At 49.4% G+C, this 24,699-nt stretch overlaps 2 protein-coding genes across 7 annotated transcripts in view; both read right to left on the bottom strand.

Moving 5' to 3' along the window:
- Nucleotides 1-963: 963 nt before the first annotated feature.
- Nucleotides 964-12,111, bottom strand: LOC147239236 (uncharacterized). 2 transcript variants are annotated; one of them, XM_086195754.1, is made up of 6 exons: nt 11,916-12,111; nt 8,135-10,824; nt 4,679-4,772; nt 3,547-3,599; nt 3,383-3,452; nt 964-3,132 (listed from the first exon to the last, which is right to left on the bottom strand). In XM_086195754.1, the coding sequence occupies exons 2-5, from the start codon at nt 10,817-10,819 to the stop codon at nt 3,405-3,407; spliced, it is 2,880 nt and encodes a 959-aa protein (XP_086051880.1). In that variant the 5' UTR covers nt 10,820-10,824; nt 11,916-12,111; the 3' UTR covers nt 964-3,132; nt 3,383-3,404. The 2 variants fall into 2 exon arrangements, with proteins under 2 accessions (XP_086051880.1, XP_086051881.1); XM_086195755.1 differs by having other exon boundaries at nt 966-3,132; nt 3,547-3,596.
- A 3,238-nt stretch (nt 12,112-15,349) lies between these two features.
- Nucleotides 15,350-24,699, bottom strand: part of mpripb (myosin phosphatase Rho interacting protein b) — a 52,759-nt gene continuing 43,409 nt past the window's right edge. For 4 of the 5 annotated variants that reach the window (XM_086196324.1, XM_086196322.1, XM_086196327.1 and 1 more), the window contains 8 exons: nt 21,013-21,160; nt 20,302-20,419; nt 19,670-19,829; nt 19,453-19,566; nt 19,215-19,301; nt 18,936-19,098; nt 18,609-18,694; nt 15,350-16,246 (listed from right to left, as the gene is read on the bottom strand). In XM_086196324.1, coding sequence (XP_086052450.1) covers nt 16,175-16,246; nt 18,609-18,694; nt 18,936-19,098; nt 19,215-19,301; nt 19,453-19,566; nt 19,670-19,829; nt 20,302-20,419; nt 21,013-21,160 — 948 coding nt within the window. In that variant the 3' untranslated portion in view covers nt 15,350-16,174. Of the gene's footprint in view, nt 16,247-18,188; nt 18,263-18,608; nt 18,695-18,935; nt 19,099-19,214; nt 19,302-19,452; nt 19,567-19,669; nt 19,830-20,301; nt 20,420-21,012; nt 21,161-24,699 lie in introns of all 5 variants that reach the window. The other variant, XM_086196323.1, reaches the window with a different exon arrangement.

Raw genomic sequence — 24,699 nt, forward strand, 5'->3', positions numbered from 1 at the left:
ACCACAGTGTCACTTAACTTGTGAATTAAATCCTGCTCATCAATGATACACTAATTTATTTAGATACACAGCACTATCAGTGCTAACCAACTCGCTTCAGTGGCTAAGACTCAATTGTAAGAAGACACAGGCAAAGAAGAACATTGATGGCTGTTTGCTAACTAAAAACCTCCATGGAAGTGTTGATGCTGAGAAACACGGACAGGCACAGGCAGCACGCTGAAACACGCTTACATGTGACGCCCTCGTGGACCTAAACATGCCACTTAAATCCGTTTAGCCACATTAGCACGCTAGCAGCTTCCATCCCTGTCACTGCAAAGCCCTGTTGTAAAACACAAGAAAAAAAAAGGAGAAAGGACCTATTGAATGTGGATTTTACACAACTGCAGTAACTGCTTTCATATTGACTTTCGCTCCACTGTTACCATGACGATATTACTTATCCGTCCATTTTCTGTACTGCTTATCAGTTAGGAGTCTCGGGGGAGTGGAGCCTTTCCCAGCTGACATTGGGTGAGAGGCGGGTTCACCCTGGACGGGTCACCAGTCCACCGCAGGGCCATCAGGAGCAATCAGGGGTTCAGTATCTTGCTCAAGGACACTTGGACTTGGTCACCGGGGAAGTGGGGATGTAACCAGTGACCCTTCGGTTGTTAGACTGCCTCTCTACCTCTGAGCCACGCCGCCCTCGCAATATTAATTAGTGCAACATTAAATGTAATCATGATAATACACCACACGAACGTGGTCTTTCTGAAAATTAGTCATAAGATTTATCAAGTTAAACACTGAGAAAAATAAATGAAATGTCTTTATGTGCTCTGTACTTGCGATGACTTTTCCAACGTTACCATTATTAAACTCGTTACCTTGAGTTAATCATCTAATAACTTCGCAAGCTCATGCTAACAAGCTCAATCAAACCATGATGGAGTTTTAACTTGAGATTAAAAAAAAGAAAGGTAACTACACTATTGGCCTGTTGTGGCTTCCGTATGCAACATGTAAGAGAACACACACTCCTTCCAGAAGAGCACAATGTTGAACAAAATATTTATTTTTGACATGGCGTCCCCTCAATGCTCCCAGGGGAGAGCGAGGTGGTACAAAACGTTGCCATAAAATAAGGACAATGGAAAAGTGGCAGGAGTTGGTAGCCATCGTCCAACGTTCAACCTGAACCACCGCGCTGACCGACACGTGGAGGAGGTTCTGGAATGTACCGGGACAGACGGCGCCCGTGACCACATCCTGCGACATGCATCACTGCTCCAGTCAACGTGGGATTAACAGATGGGATTAAATAAACAATCTCAACGTAAAAATCAAATCATTCGAATATCTGAGATTTCACCCCTGAGATTAACACAGACAACATATTAGAAAAAAATCCAAACAGTTCGCAAGAACAGAGCAGATTTTAAAACCTGTATTTGGTGCAACGCAAAACAAGACGATTGCAGACTCACTGTTGTTTGACGCCTCAAATTTCACTGCAACAGAAAATGAAAAGGACAAGAAAAATGGCACAATGAATGAGACGAGCTGTTGAAGGATGAGAGGATTAAGTGTGTGTGTGTGAGTGTGTGTGTGTGAGTGTTCTGCTGCTGGTGGTCAGACACAAAGAGCTCAATCACTGCTCTCAGACAGCTCAACGCTGCCCCTAAAGGCGCAATGCCGCATTACACAGGGACGTCACTAACACTGATCAGTTAGACTCGTCTGGAACAGCTCAACCGAAGTCCCGACCTCCACACCAGGCGCTAATCTCAGTGGCCGTGTGGAAGGACCCCCCCACCCCCCCACTGATAATAATAAAGTCTGCAGCAGGAAAGTGCATGCAAGCTGCCTTCAGTCATCAGGAAGTTGACGATGATGTCATGTACATCCACTGATTTGCCTTGGCAAAGCAAGCTAGTCAGAAGGTGTCAGGTAGGGTCTCTTCAGGAGGTTCCAGAGGAAGCTCATGCTGGACAACTGAGCAGCAGCTCAGCGGACCAGAACTACACGGCGACTCCAGCACCACGCTTACATCCGCCTCCTTCAGTCAGGAGGCAGAAAGACCAGGAGCCTTGCTGTGAATTCTGTACCAAAACCCAACTGAGAAACTCCAGGAAACAATTTGAGGGGAAGTCCGAAAAAACTTTGATGGTTCATAACTCATTTGATCAAACTCAGCTGGAGGCCAAAGTGCTTAAAGCCAAATAAAAGTCACATGGTCTCATGCGGATGTCTACAGGACGTCCTGTGAAAGAACTGCGAGAGCCCGAGGCAAACACAGTGGTGATGATGGTGATGATGATGATGGCGGAGGGTATCTAGGGACTAATACTGCAGCTGTAGCCGGCATGCTCAGTTTACTCCAGAGTCCTGGAGCTGCCATGTTTGTAGGCAGAGAAGCTTTTTGATTTTTTTTTTTTTTAAGCCACAAGATCCGATCTGTCCCCTGATTGTAGCCGTTTGAGGCCATGAGATTGAACTTGTTCGAAAAATAAAGAAAAACTCAGTTGGTGGCGGCTCCGTGCGCCTGAGGTGCTTCCTGCTGAACCCCCCGGCCCGGGAGGAATACATTCAAACTCACTGTTCAGTTCCTTCAGCAGCATCAGCTGTCACAAGGCTACGGTTCAGACTCCTGGGGGTCGAACGCCGCCAGGTACCTTGTTCTGAGAGGAAAACTGCCACGCCCCAGCCCTTTTTCCCTGTTTGTTATAGAACCAGCATCCACGTGGCCGGTTTATCTCTAATTTACCAATAACTTAATTAACACACACTCACACCTCTTTGACAAATGCTAACGGAGCCAAGCAGAGGCTCCGGGAATAAATAAAACCAAATATCATCTTACAAAATCTTAAAATGTTTTAAATATCTTTGATTGTTATTCATATTTTATCCAGGCAAACAAAAAAATTCCATATAAATAACTACGACATGAGAACACAAAAGGACAACATCAGCATGTTAGGGAAGGCAGATGAGTTGGGGGGGGGTAACAGTGCAGTTGGCGAGCAGAGTGGGGGGTTAAGGTTCACGGGTGCTAGCTGTCAGCCAGAGGAGTCCTGGTCCACAGTCTAGAGTCGCCGGGGGGGGGGCAGGGGACAAGGGCCCCCGCCGGGTGGTGGTGCACATCTGGGTGACAACACAAAGAAAGAACATCTGTCAAAATGAGGATTGATTGATTGATTGATTGCTGCTGCCTGAGCTGCTACACATACGTGGCTGGTTCTTTCTACACTTTGGAGTCACAAAGAACAACAGGAGAGGAAACTGCCTGGTTGAGGTCAAAACACCCGTTAATGAATATTTGCATGACGACTGTGGGTGAAGTGTCACTTTAATCCCGGCGCCAGAGCCGCTACCACCGAGGTCGTTCACTCACCCCCCGAGATGCCAGCGACTCGTCACCTGTCGGCCCGCTGTTTCCCTGCAGGGGCTTTGAATGTCTTGTTCTGGGGAAAGTCAGAGTCATCAACACCTTCATACAGTTTCCATGACAGGTTTCCAGCAGCAGATCAACTTGTCGTCAGCGGTGCTCCTGCTCACCTTGTGCTTTTTACACTTCATGGAGAAATTCTCCTCGATGAGGACGCAGTCTGCTGGGAGGAGAAGACAAGAGCAGCTGAAGAAGGTTCACCTGCCCACACACGCAGGAGCAGCCTGAGCCAACACACTGGCCAGGAGGACTCAGCCAGAAGCATGCATGGACACACACACACACACACACACACACAGTCTTGGGTGTTTGTTTTTTTTTCAGTTGCTAGTTGAGCTGATTAAGATGGTCTGCCTCTCAGATGGACGGGTGTGTCAGTGAACGCACCGTCCTGCGTTCCTGCTGAGACAAACTGGGACTCGCGCCTGAGACCTCACAGGTGTGCTGAGCTCACTCTCTCTCACTTCTCTCCTGTATTTCCGTCTCTGTGACTCCAGGATGCATGAGGAGGCCACGAGTACTTAGCTCAGTAATGTCTTTGTGAGTAACTGACAGGCAAAGTTCTCTTCTTGGGTGAAGCATCACTCCTAGCTGAAGCAGGGAGCAGAACCCCGGCTCTTCGGCTGCCTCAGATGTGTCCTCAGTGAGAGGCACCAGGCTTGGGGTCACATTTTGATGCCAGTCATGTAATTATGGAGATGAATCAGTACCACAGAGCCGTTCAGATGTTTTCCTCTGGTCTGAAAAAAAACCACGGCTCTGCACTCTGGGTAGTCATGTGACACACTGATGAGGTCACTAAAACGCTGTGAAACATTTTAGCTCTTGATAACACGGTGAGAGTTTCAACGGTTGAACGGAGAGTGTGTACGAGCCAGGAACTTTTAAAGTTGAGTTTGGTATCACGTCAATACTCCAACATGTTCACCTCACACCATTAAAGAACACAGGAAACACGCGCGCCTCCCCAGAGCCAGGCAGCCTCGCCTGCTCTGAGCAGCATCAGAGACCCACAGAGACCAGCTGACTAGCTCGTCCACTTCCCATCAACTACCATTCACTGTGCTAAGCTAACAAGCAGTCAGCCGGTCTCTGTGGGCCTCAGGTCCCTGATGCAGCACGGTCGCCATCTTCTTTGTGGCTCCTACGATGAGGAAGAGGGTTCTTCCCAGAAAGAAGCTCATGTTTAAATCTACACAGGAGGGGTGGAGCAGTAATTGTGCTTGTGTGTGTGAGACGTACCTGACTCCAGAGCGCACCTGTAGTGGTATTTGTTGGGACAGCCTTTGAAAAAGCAGCCCAGCGTAGCACCAGCGTCACAGCAGGCGGAGCAAATCTAAAAAGACAAAAGACAGACAAGTCCCTGAAGGTCAGACAGAGGACAATATGGAGTCGGCGTCTGTGGCCTGGAATTTCCAAGAGGTTTGCCACTCCTGAGTGTCATTTTACACTGATTTGTCCTTCCTGAGAACCTCTGATCAGCAGTGCAACCTTCATTCAGCACAAGCATTCATGTCCTGGACCCTGAAACTGGAGCAGCTACATGGAACTCAGCTGTCCCTCACTGGCTTGGTCCAACATGGACCTATGAAGAGAAGAGGATAGCGGCCTGGAGGCGGGGCCTAACTCCTTCATATTCTCTTTCAGAGATGGGATCTGGAGCCAGTGCTGATCTAGATTCTATAGCCTGCAGTGGACCGTGAGCCCACTGCAACATGGTACACCACCGGTTTACGTTCACCGCCTTGTAAGAGATCTGAATCTAAAGCACTTGTGACTGCACCACTGGGCTCTATGAGTGGGGGGGAGGAGAAGAGCTGGGCTATGAGTGAGGGGTGAGGAGAAGAGCTGGGCTATGAGTGAGGGGTGAGGAGAAGAGCTGGGCTATGAGTGAGGGGTGAGGAGAAGAGCTGGGCTATGGGTGAGGAGAAGAGCTGGGCTATGAGTGAGGAGGGAGGAGAAGAGCTGGGCTATGAGTGAGGGGTGAGGAGAAGAGCTGGGCTATGAGTGAGGGGGGAGGAGAAGAGCTGGGCTATGAGTGAGGAGGGAGGAGAAGAGCTGGGCTATGAGTGAGGGGTGAGGAGAAGAGCTGGGCTATGAGTGAGGGGGGAGGAGAAGAGCTGGGCTATGAGTGAGGGGTGAGGAGAAGAGCTGGGCTATGAGTGAGGAGGGAGGAGAAGAGCTGGGCTATGAGTGAGGGGTGAGGAGAAGAGCTGGGCTATGAGTGAGGGGTGAGAAGAGCTGGGCTATGAGTGAGGGGTGAGGAGAAGAGCTGGGCTATGAGTGAGGGGTGAGGAGAAGAGCTGGGCTATGAGTGAGGGGTGAGGAGAAGAGCTGGGCTATGAGTGAGGGGTGAGGAGAAGAGCTGGGCTATGAGTGAGGGGTGAGGAGAAGAGCTGGGCTATGAGTGAGGGGTGAGAAGAGCTGGGCTATGAGTGAGGAGGGAGGAGAAGAGCTGGGCTCAACAGCTGTGGTGCAGCATCAGAGTGAAACACTTCTCTTCCCAAAAGTTTGAATCTGTCTAAATCCTTCCAACTTCCCTGACAGTCAAGGTTCTGCTTCGCTCGTAGAGCCAGGATGACTCCAACGTAGCAGGACTTGATTCTTTGAAGAGGGGAGATGAGGACTCCTGAGGCTGATCCTGAAACTGAAGCAGCAGTCGGCTCATGACGCCACACTAGCTGGTTTCAGAGTCAAGCTTCCTCTCTCTTTAGCTCAGAACACACACACACACACACACACACACACACACACACACACACACACACAGTGAGTCCCCGACTGACCTGCCGCCGGCTTCGTTAGTGGGATCTGAGCAGACCTGCTGCCAGAAGCGTTTGTCATGTTCGATCCCACCCTGCTTTTCTCCTGATTCTTGGCATCTGAGAAAAGCAAACCTGTCGTTTTTTCCACCTCAGTGTCTGAACTCAGTCGCTGGGAGCAGCAGGACCCAAATAAACGTTGACACTCACACACCACATTTCACTGATGGATGTGCAGTGGAGAGTGAAGAGAGCAACAAGCAGCACCGGTCAGAACCTGCACTGGTGTGTGTGGAAAGTACGGACAACTGGTTTGGGATGTCCCTACAAGCTTACAGTTCTTCCAGACCAGTACTTAATCTTTGCCATCATGTTGTTAATTATGACATCATCTCTTAAGAATGTGGTGACTTGGAGGTTGGAATCGCCTGTAAAAGCGAGCTGGGAAATTGAAAGAGCAACAGATGTTCCTCATTACCACCGCAGAGGTTCGCTAAGGGGAACGAGGCCCTTAACCCCAAACTGCTTCAGAGGAACTACTAACTAGCCAGTCATGACAGTTGATGACCTTTGACTGTGGTTTGCTCAGCTAACCAGCAGCCAGCTAATCTGCATGGGTCTCAGCTCTCCAACTCTCACACAGAGATCTTCAATTCTGGCTCTGGGACTTCGACTACGTTTGTTGGCCTGTTCCTTTAAACTCTGAGCCGCGCCTCAGACGTAAAGGAGTCGTAGCATCGAGGGTCATGTCAGCGTTGCCAGGAGCAAGAACTTCCTGTCTCTTTTCACAGAGCCACCACTCCAGTGTCAGTAGGAACTGAAAATATTTCTACACGCTCAAAAGAACAACATCCCAGATTGACTGATGGAAGCAACAGATTCTCACCTACAAATATCTCTGGCTCAACTTCAGCCACCCACCAACATTCAGCGAAGATACTTTGTTGTGTGTTTTTATAACAGTCAAACACGCCGTACTCAGCTGATCAGCTCATCACTCCTCCACCTGTGACGGCAGGTCCTGCCTCCCTCCCCAGCCTTCTGTTGCGGGACCAAATATAAATACTTTGTCATCACTTTCACAGCAGCAGCTGCACTGCGGTGAGAATAACCCTTTCACAGCCACGGTGACAAGCGATTGACGGACTCACCATGACATCAGGTGAGAGACAGCTCGCGTGTGTCTGGTGATGGACTGTGAGACGAGACCGTCGGTGAATCATGTTTGTATAGAAACCAGCATGCCGAGCCTTCCGGCTCTCACAGTGCCAGTTCCACTCATCCCTGCCCTGTAAATGTGGTTCACAGCAGATGAGGTTTTTGAAAGTGGCAACACTCCCACCCTGCTGACAGGACACGTACTGTGCATGAGCACCAGAGGCAGCTAGTTATGGCCAGCTAACTATGTGCATAAATAGTTGAACCGCGTGACGATCAAAACAACTGATTCACCATAGTAGAGCCACAAGGGGAGAACGCCAGGGCGGAGCCTCTCGCAAATCACGAGTCTACGGTTGTATATGATAACTGGCTGGAGGAGATGGACTAGAGTGGTGCTCAGTAGTGCTAAGGCTAGCCTGCCTAGCTTGTTATTGTGGGAATGGCAAAATTAAGTCAATACAAGAGGACCAATCCTGCCCCCCCCCCCCTCCGCTGGTCTTCAGGAAGAACGCAGGTTCACCAGCTTCACGCTACAGACCAACAAGCTGCGTCCACTCTGTGATACGGCCTACGTTTCTACCTGCTGTGGTTTCATTCATGTTTACTACAGAAGGAAACCGCAGACATCAGAGAATGACAGTCGCCTACAGCCCAGGACACGAGCGAGACGCCGGCCTGCGCAAGCGTTCTGACTGCCGTGTGGTCGCTCCATCAGCCTCTTCATCAACACTGTGTAACAAGACATTCAAATGACACTCTTGTGGTGCAGATTTACCGTCTCCTGGGCCACCTTCACCGCCTCTTCCAATCCGTAGACTTTGCCCTTCACCAGGAACACGCCTGCCGACCAGATACCACAGTCTTCATGGAGCCAGTACTCACAGGGCTCCAGGGGCACCACAGGGGGGCTGTACCAGTCCTCTGCATCTGCAGTCCACGTTTCCGACCGAGCCCGCTTTGCCGCAGGGCTGCCAGCGTTGTCACTGGTCCACTGCTGGCACCGTGGGGGGCCCTTTTTCTTCAGCGGAGGCCTCAGAGGCCACGATGTGGGTGGAACTGCACACTTCCTCCCTCTGCCCCTGATGCTGCAGGACGAAGAATCTGAATCACTGTAGTCATCCTTGTCCTCTTTGAGGCCTGAGGTGCAGGCTGGGGCTTTGTTGCTTGGAACGCGCCGGTACCCCTCAGGGAAGTAGGGCCCGTGGAGGTCCCCCAGGTCCATGGCATTGGCTGACAGCCCACAGAGACAGCAGACAAGCGTGCGCTGGTGCTGGCTGTGGGTGGACAGCCGGCCCAGCTGGAGACAGGACGTGCTGGGAACAGCAGCAGAAATAAAGCCACCGGGGTGACCCTGCTGCTGCTGGCCCTTTTTGCGTTGCGTCCTCACCTCCTCGGGGTAGTTGAAGACGGTACACAGTGACGGCGATGACTGCTGGTGCTCCACACGGATGAAGGGGGAGAAACTGTCCAACTTCAAGTCCCTCTTCTCCTCCTTGTAGTGGACGTACTTCAGCTTGATCTCCGGCTCCTTGGGAGAAAACATGGAGGTAGACTGGCTCCGTTTGTGTTTCTTTCGCCTCCTCTTGGGAGTGCGGGCAGCCTTTGTCTTGGCAGCAGGAGACGTTTTCCGACCTGCAGCTTTGCCTTTGGCTGAGCCTGGGCTTTTCTTTGGGGATTTTTTGGGTGGTGGTGGTGAGGAAAATCTGGCCACATGTATTTCCAGAGAGGGGTCAGGGCGAGAGGGATGCTCTGGCTCCTTCTTGGATTTTTTGCACACAGCTAACTGAGGACTTGAGGCCGGAGAGGGTTTCCTCTTTGCCTCGGTGGGGCTAATTTGTGACGTGCGTCTACGCTGGAGTTTGCTCTTTGACCTCTCGTGCAGAGCAACCTGAGGGCTTTTTGGGGGCATGCTGCTATGTGACCTTTGAGAATGATTAATTTCAGAATCAGAGGTAGATTCTTTGCAACTGTCAGTGTTAATGCTATTGGTTTTACCTCGTTTTAGTGAAGTTCTTTGTTTTATTGTTTTCGCTGAGAACGATGCCTTTGCTCTTCGTCTTCCTTTACTTTCTGACAGGCCGTCCTTCCTCTTCGGACTTGCTAGGTTAGAGTTGCGAGCTGTCGTTAGGGAAGCCTTTGCGTTCTTACTGGTGCGTATGCATCCTGACACTTTATACCTGCTTGAATTTATGTTCATAACTATAGCTTCTAAACGCCTCCCTCTGCCGGGACGCACAGGCAGTTTCTTTTCTCTAAAAGTTCTCTGTAGTGCGCTGGCACTCCCGTTCAAGTGAGGAATGACAGTTTTTTCTTCTGAAACGTCCGACAAACAACCGTCATTTGTCAAGTCAATCAAAGGCTCCAACACCGCCTTGCGTCTCTGGACAGGTTGCATATTTTCATGGCATGAATCTAACCTGGTGGTACTGTTGGTGCCAGAGTTGAGCTGCACGGCCTTCTCGGTACTTGAGCCATCCCATGCAACCTCATCAGCTGCCTCGGGTAAAGAGTTGTCGCCGCTGGGTGAGCTGGAGGCCTGAGGCAGGACGAACACATCCTCCACATCGTCCAGTGAGGTAGCGGACGGGGAGACGGGGTCCTCCAGGGGGCTTCTGTACTGCCTGTTCAGCGAGCACAGCTCCCTGGCACCCATGTTATCTGGGATGACCACTGGCTCCTGGTTCTTGGACATGACAAAGAACACCTCAGAGACCCCGCTACTCTCATCCTTCCCTGTGACAGACGTGAGTGTCTCCGGTGAGGATTCAGCACACACCCCTGAACTGGACCAGCTGTCCCCTTGACAATTCTCCGGCTCACCGCTGTTTTCTGTCTCCTGAGAAAGGCTGTACTCCTCTCTAACTTGTAGAGGTGTGTCGCCGTCACTAGAAAGTCCTCCTCCGTTAAACTCACAAGGCTGCTGTGGTAGACACGCTCCATCACTCTCCAGCACTACCTGAGCCTGAGCTGATGAATGAAACAGTTCTGTCTGGGTGGCGAGGTCCACGGGCCCGTCAACATGCTCAAAGTAATGCTGGTTCAGGGCGTAGCCAGACTCCCCAAGCCCTTCCTCAGCCTCACACGGAGAGCGGAGGGAGAACTTGTTGATAGGCGGGACACCGTACAGTGGCGAGTGTCCAGACAGAGAGTTGGGAGCGGGGTAAACATGAGACCTGCTCACGTAGGAGAGGGTGACTGTAGTGTGGGAAAAGGCATTGTCTGGTTGAATTTGATCCGCTGATTGGAGTGTGACATCCGAGGAGTCGGCCTCTGAGGAGGGTAAACCAGGGCTGCTGGTCTCTGAGTTTGGGTACCAGCCAGGGCTCTTGATCACCTGCAGGGCGTCAAGAGAGGTGGCGTTCAAATCGCCTTTCCTGGTCAGGTCAATCACAGTGGGGATGCTGGAGGCGGAGAGGTCTTCAGGCTGTATGTCATCCAGGCTCCCAGGTGGTTGCTCCATAGCAACTACAAGTGGAGAAAACAACAACACCACCATCTTCAGTTATTGCCCTGCGTACGTTGGGAGGGAGTCCTGAACGCCAATGTTTGGACTCTGTCTTTTTTCCTCCTTCCCATCAGTCACCAACTCTGCCTCTTGACAGTTTCTGGAGCTCAAACTACTTTTGACCAAAGTTCCAAAGAGCACTTTTGAGTCATCACTTTGTTCAGTCGTGATTCAAAAGGCTTCTTTTGTCGTTACATTTATTTTAGTGTTTGAGACGACACCGTAAGCTAACTACTGGTAGCTCATTACGTTTCTGACAGGCGAGAGGAAACTGACGCGTGCTTGAATTTCATTAACACTGCAGAGGATAATTATGAAATGTTTCCACCATTATTATTATTATTACTGTTGTTGTGCGTTTTTAATGACAATGACTGACGGTAGGTGGGAATAAATGTACTTTCCCATGGTACCGACTGATAATTTACCTGCAATGTTGACAGGTTAGGCTAACGAGTTAGCTTAGCCTAGCCACAGCTAACGCTAGCTAGCTAGCTGGCTAGGCCCGGTTTCGCTCCGATCGTGTCCCCTCGCGTTGAACTTCCCCTCGTGTCTGAGAGCTTTTAAATACTGTGAAAGATGGTACAAAGTCCAGAACGACGGAACGTGACTTTACAATGGACGCGGGTTAGTAGCACTAGCCGTCATTTCGGCGAGGTCTGTTTCTCGAGGGACGATTTTATTTCGACGAAATGGCAACTTTTATGGCTTCTAGACGCGCACTCGTCGGCGCTGCATGGAGCGGCTGTTGGGAACTTTGTTGCCAGAACAACGGTCAAAGCCGTTAAAGACTCTTTAATTCCGGCCAATATTTATGATCTGGTAAATAACATTACCTCCGAATTGAAGATGGGACCTCAACGGTTTGATGCGTGTGCTTTCACACATACATGATGCCTGAAATCCAAGCTTGCGCGCGGTGTTATTAAAATGTGGATTACTTATCATGGAGTTCAGGTCTGCGTTACCTCCACGGGGGCAAGGCCCGACTGGATGAAACAAAGACAGAGCGGAGGTAACGCGCTGTGCCGAGCAGCTGATCAAAACTTACCCGGCCGGGAGTGATCGCAGCGTTCCAAGAGGTCCAGTTAAGGTTGCGTTCCGCCCCGCATCTCTCTCAAACACGACCGGAATCTCCTGACAAACCCCAACAACACCACTAACAGAGAAAGCCCCCAAATTAATTAAGGTCCCCACACTTTCCGGGAACACACTACTCTGATAGCCGCGGCGTCAAGTTTACAACATAATGTGACATTTCCGGATTGGCCTCTTCACAATAAAATACGCAGTAGTCAAGTTCAGTGGCTCCTGTTTTTTTATTTGAAAAAAAAAAGTGAAAACAAATAATCCGGTACAAACACACACACAAAAATAACAAATGTAAATGTTAGCGAGCCTGATATTCAGCTGAGCTGGAAAATAATCTCTCGATCCAAAAACTTCACATGCAGAACTTGAGTCTGACAGTCCATGTGGGATGGGAACCTCCCTGTTGCTCCAATGACATCATTACATCACGTTCTCCTGGAAACTCAGAACCGAACTGACCGCGACAATTTAGAGTCTGGATTAACCTGGTCCCCTCTTGATGTCTTTGGACTGTGGAGGAAGCTGGAGTACCAGAGAGAACCCAGCAGGAACAGGGAGAACATGGAGACTCCACACAGAGAGATCCCGTGCTGCAGCCGGGGCTCCACCCACAACCTTCTTGCTGGAGGGGCCACTGTGAGGACCACTGCTCCACCGGGCCGCCCTTGTCCATAAATCATCAATACAATTTAAAAACAATGCTCATTTAAAACGATGCGGCAGACGTGGTGCCGTGCGCTGTCAGGCTCATTCATTGTTGACTGTGGACGCCTCTGAGCTTCGTCCCATTTAAAACAAAGTAATGACAAATTATTTTATATTTTTATGTAAAATCTTTAACCATCCTGTAAAGGTCCCGAGAGTTGAGTCGCTCTGGTGCACTCAGACAGGTGTGACTGAAGGTGCGTGAGTGGAATCCTCTCTCCTGATTGGCTGGGAGTGGGAGCGAGCTCCCAGGAAATGCTGTTGAAGACGTACTCAGATAACCTGCAGACATGAATGTTGTGAGCAACGTGATATCTCTAGAATGACTTAGGGACAGGGACTCACAGGTGAACTGAAAAGACCGCGGTCATCACAGGTCAAAGGTCGCAGCCTCCTCGCAGGAACATGAGTACAGATTTAAATGAGGGGAAAGTTTGCTTGAGAACAAAGTTTCAGTGGAAACGGAACAGGATCCCAGCAGAGTGACATCACCAATTCAGAAGAAACACAACAATTTTCACCAACGAACACCAAAAATTCCTCCGAGCCCTCACAGCAGGGGCGGCGTTGGTCCCCGATGATCAGCCCGGCCCGGAGAAGACCAGAGCTGCGTCCTCCTCCCGGTAGAAGGAGACCCGCCCCTCGCCTTCATCAGCGGTGAGGGAGACAAACCCATCCAGCACTGAGGAAAGCCGCCTCACCACAATGCCTTTGTATCAATCATGTGACCCCGAGTCTGGCTCGGGCTCTCGAGGGTTCAATAGATGACGGAACAGATGACACTTCAAGGTGTCCAAAACAAAATGTCTCCGTTTTTACGAAGAGTTCCAACTGTCCTGAGGACGGTCGGAGCCTCTGGGGAGCAGCTGAGAGCGTCTTCAGGGGCGCGATGGGTACGAGACCCTGCGGGAAGGCTTGACAGGTCCTGACGTCATCAGACACCACGGACAATATCATCCGAGTTCCTCGTCAGGTACAGATGACCACGAGCTTCAAGCCTCCGACGCTGGCGTTCTCTCCACGGTTCTCACAATCATCACATCAGAGGAGCCGTCTGACCCCAACGATGACCCTGACCTGACCTTTAACTGATCTGAAGAACTCATGGAACCCTGCAAGAACACAACCTAGTCCTGGTAGGACGTCCGCGGACCGCGATTCTCTGGGGCGGCTCCATCCGATGACATCACAAGGTTGGCCGAGTCGTGACGGTTCCACCTGGAGCTTCAGGTACGAATGTTCTTCTTTCTTTTCCTATGTTCTGCTGCAGCTCTGACTCCTGACCTGACTGTGTGCGTGTGTGTGTGTGTGTGAGAGAGAGAGAGAGAGAGACACCACACACTCTGGCACCCAGCACAGGTGGAAGTGTTTACAGGGATTTTCAAACCTCACATCACGCCTCACCTGGACCGAAGGTGTTCTCCAGCAGGAGTTCTCCGGGGTCCGCGTGTGAGGAACACGGCACAGAACGAATACATTCATAAATCTGTGTTCTGCTGGAATGAAGAAGTGTTGCTGCTTCAGTTGCACGGGTTCCCGACCTCGGAGACCAACGTGCACCCTCATATTTCGTTACTTCAAACGTTCAAATACTTGAGGCCCACGAAGGGTTTTAGTGTTTTCCTTGTTTTAGTTTCATTCATTTGTTGTGTTTGCTGTGTTGTTCTGACCTCTGCAGGCGTCACTCCTGACCTCCAAGGTGAAAAAGTTCCTGGCTTTTTGTCGTCTCAAAAAACCACCACCACAGTTTGGAAGTGCCGCCTTCAGCAGCTTCTACGTTTATGCTTTGTTGTTGTTTTTGGGATCATTTGACAAAGTTCACATTAAAATTGACAAAATAGCTGAGTAACTAATTTTAGGAAAAAAAACACCACCACCAAACTCAGCTGCGTCATCACGCCTTGACCCCAGGGAGGATTCAGGTTTAAGTGGAGAGCTGCGAGTGACCAGCAGGAGGAAGGCAGTGATGGAGGCGGACATGGAGCGGTGGGCGGAGGCGCTGCGGCCATATTTGTATGCCAAAGTAATCCATGCTTCTTACAAATGCACACTCCATGTTCAGTATTTTAAATAAATAAAAGAAAATTCTCCACCTCCAAAGTTTATTCACCAAAATCGATTTGAACTGAAACGTTTAAAATGCTTCTCCACGCCGCCATCATCCCACGCATCACGATGAAGTGGTTCCTCTCCAAGATGGCGGAGGCTTGACTCCAGCTTGCGGTGGAGCGACTTGTTAGCGGTCGCCTTCCAGTGAGTTTCCTCTAATTTGCACCAACATTCACTGAGACCCGAGGATGAACTGAAATGAGCTCCAGGGTCAAAGGTCAAGGTCACAGCAGATGCAAACAGCGGTGACGCACTATGGCGGCCGAGTCATGAGTGCTGGGATCACCTATCGTGACTGACGCTCACACGCCAAGGGAAGCAGGTCACAGATGCCATCATGTGATCGTTTGGCTCTGCGGCGTTACGACTCTGGACCTGAGGTGGAACAGTAAACATGGTGGCTACTGAGGTCACTTCCTGCGAGGTGTGACGTTGACTTCAGGGAGGCAGCGGTGCGTTCACAGACAGCGGGTCATATCTAAACTGTCTGGCAACTGAATGCTAATGTCTTCCTCCTCGTGTTCCTCATGTTCATTCCCGTCCGGGCCGTCACGAGTCAGTCAGTCACAAACAGCCAGCAAGGGTGCAAAAATATTTATTGCTAATAAACCTGTAATCAGTTGGTGTATATTTGCTTTATATTTACAATAATAGAGTACAGAGGGATGGGAACGTGAAAGAAAAATCCCACCTTTTAAATAAATACAAAGGGACTGCCACTGAACAGGACTACAAACAGAACCAACTCCAACGACTCACGCCGCCCCAACGACGACTGCGGCGAGAAAAACAAACTATATAAATTTTCATATATATATTTAAATTAGTCCGGGAGTCCCGTCCATAAGCACTCAGCTGTCGCCGGAGAACATCTATGATGTTGAGTTAGAGTTGGGCGAAGAAGCAACATGGAAGGTGCTTGTGTGATAAAGCGGACGGGCGACGCGTCCATCTGCGGCGGAATGATAAACCGTGCGGCGCGGCGCTTCACGGGCACGCCCGCACTCGTTCCGATGCAAGTATGACTCTTACTGAAATGTAGCTGTGTCGAGCCGTTCCGCGTCGCGTTCATGCCTGCGGCGAGCAACAGTCTAGGAGTTAAAACAGTAGCTTACACACTCATAGTTTTAGTGTACGCATGACAGACGCTCCATTAAAAACAATATTTACAGTAAGACAACGGCAGCAAAAAATCAACATTACAAAAAAAAGTCACAGTTAACTGAAGTGCATGGAATGCAAATTCTAGACATGAAATTCAAACTTCATACCATGTTTCCTTTAATAATATAGGGTGGGTGTTGGGTGACCAGTGTGTCGTGTTACTAAATAAGTCATTCGAGCTAAAATATAGTAGTGGGCTTCTAAACATGCAGCAGGGGGGGCGGACCTGAGGCGCCACGCTCAGAACTCCTTGGTGTCTTTGTTGTCAAACAGGTGGAGTCGCTGCTCAGCTGTCAGACCTTCCTTGAGACTCTGCAGGGACGGAGACACAGACACACACAGACACACACACACGTTAGGTACTCAACACACGTGGTTCTTGTTATCTCTTTCCACCAGATGAACCACCAGAGCCCGCACGCACGCACTCTCTCCCTCTCACACTCACACACACCTCAACCTAAACTTTTTACTGGGATCCAGCAGAACCAGGAGGTGTGATAACGTTAGCTGAGTGGCTAACAGATGCCTAGCAATGATGCCTGCAGTCATTGGGTCATGAAGTCATTTGGACCCCTGGGTCCTCTGGGGTTCCTCCCCCTCATTCATTTGTGTTAGCCATGTAGCTAACATTAGCTAGCTGAGATCACGGGTGTGTATAAATATCAGAATGAAGGAATTTGTCTCAGGAACGATTGTGATGAATATTATTTTAGTTATTTTAGGACTGATGGGAACAGCAGGATAATGTGAGCACGCCCTTTCAAAGCCTGATGAACTTTTAATTTCCCCAAATCACAATCCTGCAATCAAACTTGAATGAACAAACAATGGTGGAAACATGATAAAGTCTCTGAGCTCGTGTGTGTGTTCTGAAGGATGAGTGGATACAGCAATGACTGGCAGGCCTGTGAGTATCACACACTCATGAACGTGCGATCCTGCAGGTCGCCAGTCAAAGATGCTGCCTGAGGCTTCTGTCTGTGCGCTGACCTGCAGTTTGGACCTCACCCCATAAATAATTTAGAGTATTTCAAACAAACATGTACATCTTTGATTTTCTTAAAGTCCAATTGGATAGAAATGTAGAAATGCAACAAATGTGATTTCTCTGAGGCAAAGTTCCCACTTTCCTCATCCATCATTTTGTCTATAATCATGTAGGAGGTGTAGCTACGCATGTGTGTCAGCCTGGCGCTACTAGTAGCACGGCGAGCTAGCTAGCTAAACACAATACGAGCTTCTTCATCACGCGTCAAGAGCTCATTAGTACATCAGTGTGGTCAGGAAGCTAAAGCTAGCATGCTAACTGGTCTTCAGTCAGCATTCTGACCTTCAACGATGACGCAAACGTGAGTTAAGAACCTGCACGAGACCACAACAGAACCAAGCGAGGGACCGTCGGGTCTGAAGGACTCCGGGTCCTGCCACAATGTGAGTGTTGTCACTGAAGTCAAAAATCCCTGTCATCAACAGGAGCAGCGACTCTGACGACGCACATCACCGTGGTAACGGCTGGGTTTGTGACGCGAGGTGAAGAGAGCAGACTGAACCACTGTGGTGACCCGGCGCGGCGCTGTAGATCACCTCGTCGGTGTGTTTAGCAAGCTAGCTCACCACATACTGAGGTCAACAATCACACTCCCTTCACCAGCTGAGCCGAATGATTTGGGCCTGCAAAGCTTCCTTTATCACCATGACGATCGATGCTGAAATCAGTGTTTGAGATGTCATGTTTTGTTTTGTTTTTCATTCATCTAAACCAATCATCCCAGATGAGACAGCAGGAGTGGTGCAACATCCTGCGTATTATTTATGACGCTCAGTACGAGTTAGCAGAGTTTTGTGAGTCTCAGCTCTCATGTGACATCACCAGCGATGCAACAGGCTGGAAGAGCAACTCAAGGTGCTCAGGAAAGTGGGAGGAGCATAAATAGATGTAACCCAGTGCTGTTTAAAAATTTGTGCTGGCCAAAACGCTGCAGTCTGGAACACACACACACGCACACACACACACACACACACACACACACACACACAAACTCTCTCTCTCTCCCAAAGGAGGAGGATGAACTAAGAACATAGGAAGTGTCGCGTGTGCCACCCCGCAGGTTAAATAGTTAGAATTACGATCTGTGACGTCACACACACACCCTGCCCGCCCTGGCGTCATGTGACTGTGTGGTGATACACTCGTGTATTCTGATGGTGAGGCGTGACTTCATGTGCTCAAACACCCGTGGGAGTGTCATACCTAAAGGAGAGGGGAGGGAGGCCTACCCGTCCTCAGCAACCCTAACTGTCCCAGGGCATGTCTCGACTCACAGACTGGGGACAGAAGGGGGAAAGACACACCGGCAGGTGTGTGTTAGACTGTGCATCACAATCTCAAGCACAGCTTTGATGGAGTCACAAGACAGGGAGACAAGATGCAGCTCAGCAGGGTCACTGCCTGTGATGATGCAACGGTGAGCATGCAACACTGCAAGTGACCTGTAGATGGCAGCAAGTCACTTGGAAGGTACATAAGCGTGGCGGGAGATCTTACATGTGTGGCCGGGACTACAGAGTCTGCTCCTGCTGAGGTAGCGAGACTCGATGCACTACCATGATAACTCCTGAGTTACATGTTTGTGGGATGAAGGCTCAATGTCACCCTGGACAGGAAACTCACCTTTGACCTCATGGTGCGCTCTGAGCGTTTGGCTGCAGCAGCTGCCATCTTGAGGATGTCAGGGTTGCTTTTGGACTTCATGATATCTGGGGGGGAACGTGGGTCAAGAGGTCAAACAGAGGAGAGAGTCAGCTTGGGAAGCATTTGTTGTGAATGAAACATGGAGACGTGGAAATCTAACCAGGGTGTAATCATGCTAACAATAAAACGGCGTGCTGCCGTGAGCAGGCTGAGGTGACCGCATCAGGAGCGCTGACCAGTGCTTGATAACAGCAGGTGAAACATTTGTGCATGAGTCGTCCTGTGTGACTGAGCGGAGGTTCCTACCATATCCTCCTCTCTCCACCTCCTCCAGCGATGGCTCCCCAAGCGCCTCGTGAGCCAGCTGCAGCTGGTCTCGGAGCCGGCCCAGATCCCGCTCCGCTTTTGCCCTCACGATACTCAGCTCCGTGTAGATGTCCTTGTACTTATCTGTTGCATATTTCTTGTCCTGAAAAGACATTGTTTGGCGGTTCAGGAAGAGGGTGTGCCTGTATCTCTCATGGATGTCCCGGCCAGCAGGATGCCGACTGGTCAGGTCACCTTAACAGGACAAACAATACGTACTCTTTGGGCCGCTTGGAGTTCATCTTTCAAGGAATTGATTTCCTGCTTTAAGTACTGGACTTCAGACTCCTTCACCCGCAGCATCACCTAGAAAAGAGCAGAAGACTGCTGTTGGTGCCGACCCTGAGCAACCTGCCAGAGAAGCATCAGCTGCTCCTTGACTTGCTTGTCATGAATGAGTTGATTTGAGGGACTTTTATGCTCCTTTTAGTCGACTAAGAATTCATTGGACCCTTACTTCCAGCTCATAGAGCTCTTTTCCCTGTATCGTGGTGTTTGTGTCCCCGACGCCGTCCTCAGATGTCATGGAACGCATCTTGGTGATCTCCGCTGCCAGACGGTTGTTCAGTTCCTAAAAATACCACAAAAGCTCAGAATTACTGCATCACAACACGGTGCTCTGTCATAAACATTTGTGAGTGACACACTTTTGTGTTCTAAGTGTGTGTGTGCACCTGGTTGTGTGCGTTCAGCTCCTGGTTCTCTCTCTGACACTGCCTGAGGGCCTGCCTCTCGGCCTCCAGCGCCTGGGCCAGGTGGGCGTTTTCCAGGCACTTCTGGGAATATTGCTCCGACAACACCTCGATCTCCCGCTGGAAGGAACAAAGCTCCTCCCTGAAACACAACACAAGATCACGGTGAGAGGACAATCAGACGCCGCCACGGTTCGGATGCGGCTAGACGCTCAAGCTTCGGTTCAGTTGAACACGTTATCTTTCTTTTCCAGGCACGTGCAAGTTTGAAGTTTATGAAGTTGGACAGAAGCTGAGAGATGAACGGAGGATTGTGTAACACCTGCACTTGTACACATCAGGACAAGTGAAGCGTTGCGCTGGATAAGCAAGGAGTCACGGGTGACGGCTGCCAAATCTGATACTTCTTTATCAGCACTTCCATCAAAGCCAGGCAGTAGAACCATGAAGTGGAACAAAACTCTCCTGCTTGTCCTTTAAATCATCTCTGAAACAGTCTGACACAGAGGCTTGTTTGTCTCTCCCCCCCCTCCAAGAAGAAAACTCCTCAACTGGAGTCCTCTACCATCATGGGCCTGGCGATCGAAGCTGCTACTGTGGCGGTGAAAACTTACTCGTGCTGCCGGCGAATCTCCTCCATGTCTGCGTTCTCGGCGTTGTTGTTGGCCTTACGAGCCTTGTCCAGCTCCTTCTCCAGCTCTGTCCGGTGGGCGTTTTTCATTGCTTCAATTGCTAAGAGAGTAGACACAACAACCCTCTATAACTTTGTGTAGTAACCCTTTGATACCAGGTTAGATGAGTCAATTTTGTTATCCGCTGTCCTAAATGTTGAGACACATTGAATCTTCGCCAATTCTCTATGGTAAACAGGTCATCTGGTCACGAGGTGCATGATGGATACGGTGAATCTGGCCATCCTGACACATCCGAACTCTGAAAAGGAATCCTGAAGGTGGCCGTCTGATGCCAGCCGGATCAGACCTTAAGGCCTGGTTGTGTTGTAGCTGGAGGTGTTCTAGTGAGGGAGCTTTGAGCTCAAATCAAAGTGTTGATGGTTTACTGAGAACACGGCTGGAAAAAGAAGACATGGATTAAAGCAGACGATGTCTTTGAGTTTGCAAACTGATGTTTTGCCGTCAGTCTCTATTAGCTTCAAGCTAAATACACCTGGCAGGCACCTTTAATATTCTGGAGGCACAAAGAAGTCCAGAAGGGAAAAACATCTTTTTGAGCTCAACACACTTCTTACAGAGCACTTGAAAGTAAAACACGACTTTCTGGCTGAAGCACGAGTTTCAGATTGACTGTATTTTCATGTCAGTTACCAGCGATCGTAGCGGCCGTCTCCTCCTCCAGCAGCCTCTCTTTCTCCTCCTGCAGGTTCTCCAGCTCTCTCTGGTGCTTCCTCTGCAGCTCATCTATCACCTTCTGATGGGACTCCTCCATGGCGGCGAACCCCCTCTCACAGGTTGCCTGTAACAACGGTACATTCGAAGACGACCGTGAGTTTACGGCTCACCTTGACGAGGACCAAAAGGCTCTCCTGACAGAGCAGGAAAGCCTCCTGGACCCAAACACATCAGCTAGTCACTACTCAAACGTCTGCAAGCTAATGCCTGTTAGCTACGAGCAGGTCGAGCCTGTGTGAGCACGAAGAGGTTAAGAGAGTAAACTGAAGAAATGCACAGACAATGAGAGGGTTGAAGAAAGTGTACATTGCCATTTCCTCTCTGAACACCTGCTGACAGATGTAAACATCTCATGCTGCTTATTCCCAGCTTGTTGACATCTAGGAAATACTAATCCGCCTCGGAGCCAAATCTACAATGGAATGTGGAGTTAAGCTGATGGGCGAATACAATCATGAATCGCTGGACGCCTGCATTTTTGAGTATTTTCATCATCGCACATATGAGGACCTGCCTGCAACGCTAGCCCCTTAGGGTGTCAGACAGTAATCCTCATCAACACACACCGAGGGCCATTACACTGCTATTAGAGTTACAGCGCAGGTTCCCACAAGAGAGCCCGGCTCAAAACCCAGGCCTGCTTCCGCCCTCTATTCACTGCCACTAATCTGAGAGCTCAGTCGGCGTCTGGGCACCGGCCTGCGCCTCCATCCAACTCCATCCAAACAGGGGAAATGGAAGTTTAGTGTGTTTTGACAGGGAGCAAACCCCCCTGAGAGCTCAGACCCAGGAACCTTGTCCCCCACAGAGCAAATGTAAACTTCCTGCTCTGACGTCAGACCCAGCACAGGCTTTATATAGAGGCATACCAGCCCATGAATCTTGTGTGTAAATATGTTCTGGGTCATGGCGGGGGCATGAACTCACGACTCAGACACTTCAGAGCATTTAGTTACTGAGCTGGGACGTAAGCTGACTATCTGAACAGCCAGCCTGCTGTTTAAACGACGCCACAACAAACCGGCCTCATCACCCAGCACACACTCACACCGGCTGTAATATCCAGAAACAGCAAACTGGACTTCTAAACATTTCTCTACCCCGTCAAGCACTGCAGGTTCAAAATGAGACGTCATACGTGTTTTTCAAGAGGTTTGCTACTTTCTTCGCTTCTGTTATTAGTTGTGTTGCCACTGAATTGTCACGTGAACTCCAAGCCAACTGTGGATGTGCTGCAAAGAGGGGATGTGCGCAAGGGTTTGATGAAGCCAAACACATCACCATTTACATCACCAGAGATTGAGTGCCTTGTTCTCTCGGCAGCCCTGTCTACCCTCTCTCTATTTTGGTAAATGTTTACGAGGTGTGTTTCTCATTAATAAGTTTAATACAACTAAAATAGGCTTTGAGACGCTGCCAGAGGACGGCGTTTTAGGAAAAGTATGCACCGATGTGGCAGTAGAAGAAAAGCTGCCTTGTCAGCAAAAAGTGGAAGGAGGTTTTGAGGAATTCTCTGCTCTTCAGTCGTGGCTGGTGTTGGCCTGGTAGCTGCTTGTCCACACGCAAATTAAAGATTTGCTACGTCAAAGCTCATTGGGAAAAAAGGTGCTTGTTTCTCAGAAAAGGACAAAAAACAACCCTCAAACAAGCGTTTCTTCAAAAACAGGGGAGTTTAACAAACCTTTTCTCATGTGATAATTAAAAAGGAGCATCAAAGCGTGTTGGAGAGCCGACTATCGTTAACGAGACCAAACCAGCAGTGAGCAGACTCTTCGACGAGATGGAAATAACATAATTAAGTTCCGTTGAGGTGGGCCAGGGTTCTGGTTTGCTGGTTCACTTGAGTGGCCTGAACAGAATGGAACCATAATCTCTTCAATCAATGACACCTGTGTCTACCCTGCGATGACAAAATGGCCGATGTTAAAAGAGCCTATTTTTCCCATTTAATGCGAGTAATCAGATGCCAATGCGACTTTTTTCCTTCCTCATCTGTTGTCCAGAAACGACTAGAAGCACCTCAGAGAGCGATGTTATTCCTTCATGACTGTGAAAACAACTCCACGCACTTTCACGGGGGTGCTAAGGGTTCGTCCACCGATCACCATCGACTGGTTTGGGGCGGTCAGAGTCGGCTACAGAATACTGCCAGAAGTTGGCGGTATAGGCAACGTTACATGAGGCTAGAACAGAGAAGAGGAGGAGGAGCTGTACATCAGCGAGGGGTCTTGATGAATGACCCTTCAAGACAAGCTGGGATCTAAACCAGTCTGGTGACCAAGACAAAGCCGGTCGGTCTCTCAGGTTTAAGACGCGCCACATGAGAGTTTATGGGACTGGCAGGTTTTTATGTCCCTTTTTAAGCGACGGCTTTTCCAAAAAAGGGCAACACACAGCAGAAGTGAAACTGGGGAAATGTCTTAAAATTCCACTGTTGCCCTGAAACTTTTCTCACGCAACTACACTACAAACGGAGCCTGAAGACAGACTGCGGCGGTGTCAGCCCTCTAGCTGGCTTTGGTATTCATGGGTTTGCCATCAAGACAAAATACAGGATAACTTCAGTTTTACATTTTAAGTGCGGAATGGTAACCCCAACCCCACGAGCCCCACGGTTCAAGTCGTAGCTCAACCTCACCACAGCTTAAAGGGACATTTCACTCAAAAAAAGACACTCAAGGGTCTTTGAAGAGGTTTGGAGTTGCTGACTGATGGAAAGTTTGATGTCACTGAAATAAAGCAAGAGAACCGTTTTTTTGTTTGAGGAACAAAAAGCACTGAAATTAAAAATCTTAAGATTTATATAATAATATTACCGCCATTCAGGAAAGGTTTAACTTGTGTGAAGGTGGTTGGGAAAACGGATCACAATATTTTGCGTGGCGGTGCATTTATGAACAAATGCCAAGTTATTTTATTTTATGGTTGAACTGCAACTGAGGACAGCAGCATGGGTTCACAGCTGTGACGGTGCGTCTGTGCCTCACAGGTGACGCTGCAACCGCAGGTGTTGGCAATTTGCTGCGCAAAGAAAAGTGACTGGCAGACGTGGGCACACTAGGTTTTATTTTAGAAACCAGTTCAGCGTATCTGGGTAATGTTTAGGGCTGTAATCTCCCAGTCGACTGGTCGATTTATTAGTCGATACGTTCTGGCTCCACCAAAACTCTGATTGGTCTATTTTTTTGCCACGTTAATTTCATCAGGAGCAAAGTAACGAAATCACCCCTGTTTCACAGATAATCTATCTTTGAACACCCCCTTGTTTTTGCTATTTTGGACTCACCCGGCCCGCAAGAGACAGACAGACTGAAGAGTACTAGAAGGCCAGCGTCTGGTGGTTTGATGAATGTATATCTAATTTTGACGGTTTCATTTCAAGTCAGTCCTCGTCCACCATGACAAAGACGTCTGCAGCGTGGCAGCATTTCATGAAAACAGATCATGGGAAAAAAGTCGAATGCAAAGTTTGCCAACAACAGTTTTCATGTCACAGCTCCTCTACAAACACGACGTATCACCTAGAAACGGTGAGCTAACGTGTCCACCTTAGGTTGCCTGTCAGTTTTGAGTACATGAACACATCAGAAGTGACATTTCAGT

The sequence above is a fragment of the Aulostomus chinensis genome, chromosome 23, assembly GCF_037954235.1.
Source record: "Aulostomus chinensis isolate RoL2024-O1b breed Wild chromosome 23, RoL_Achi_v1.0, whole genome shotgun sequence".
In the NCBI taxonomy this organism is placed as follows: Eukaryota; Metazoa; Chordata; class Actinopteri; order Syngnathiformes; family Aulostomidae; genus Aulostomus; species Aulostomus chinensis.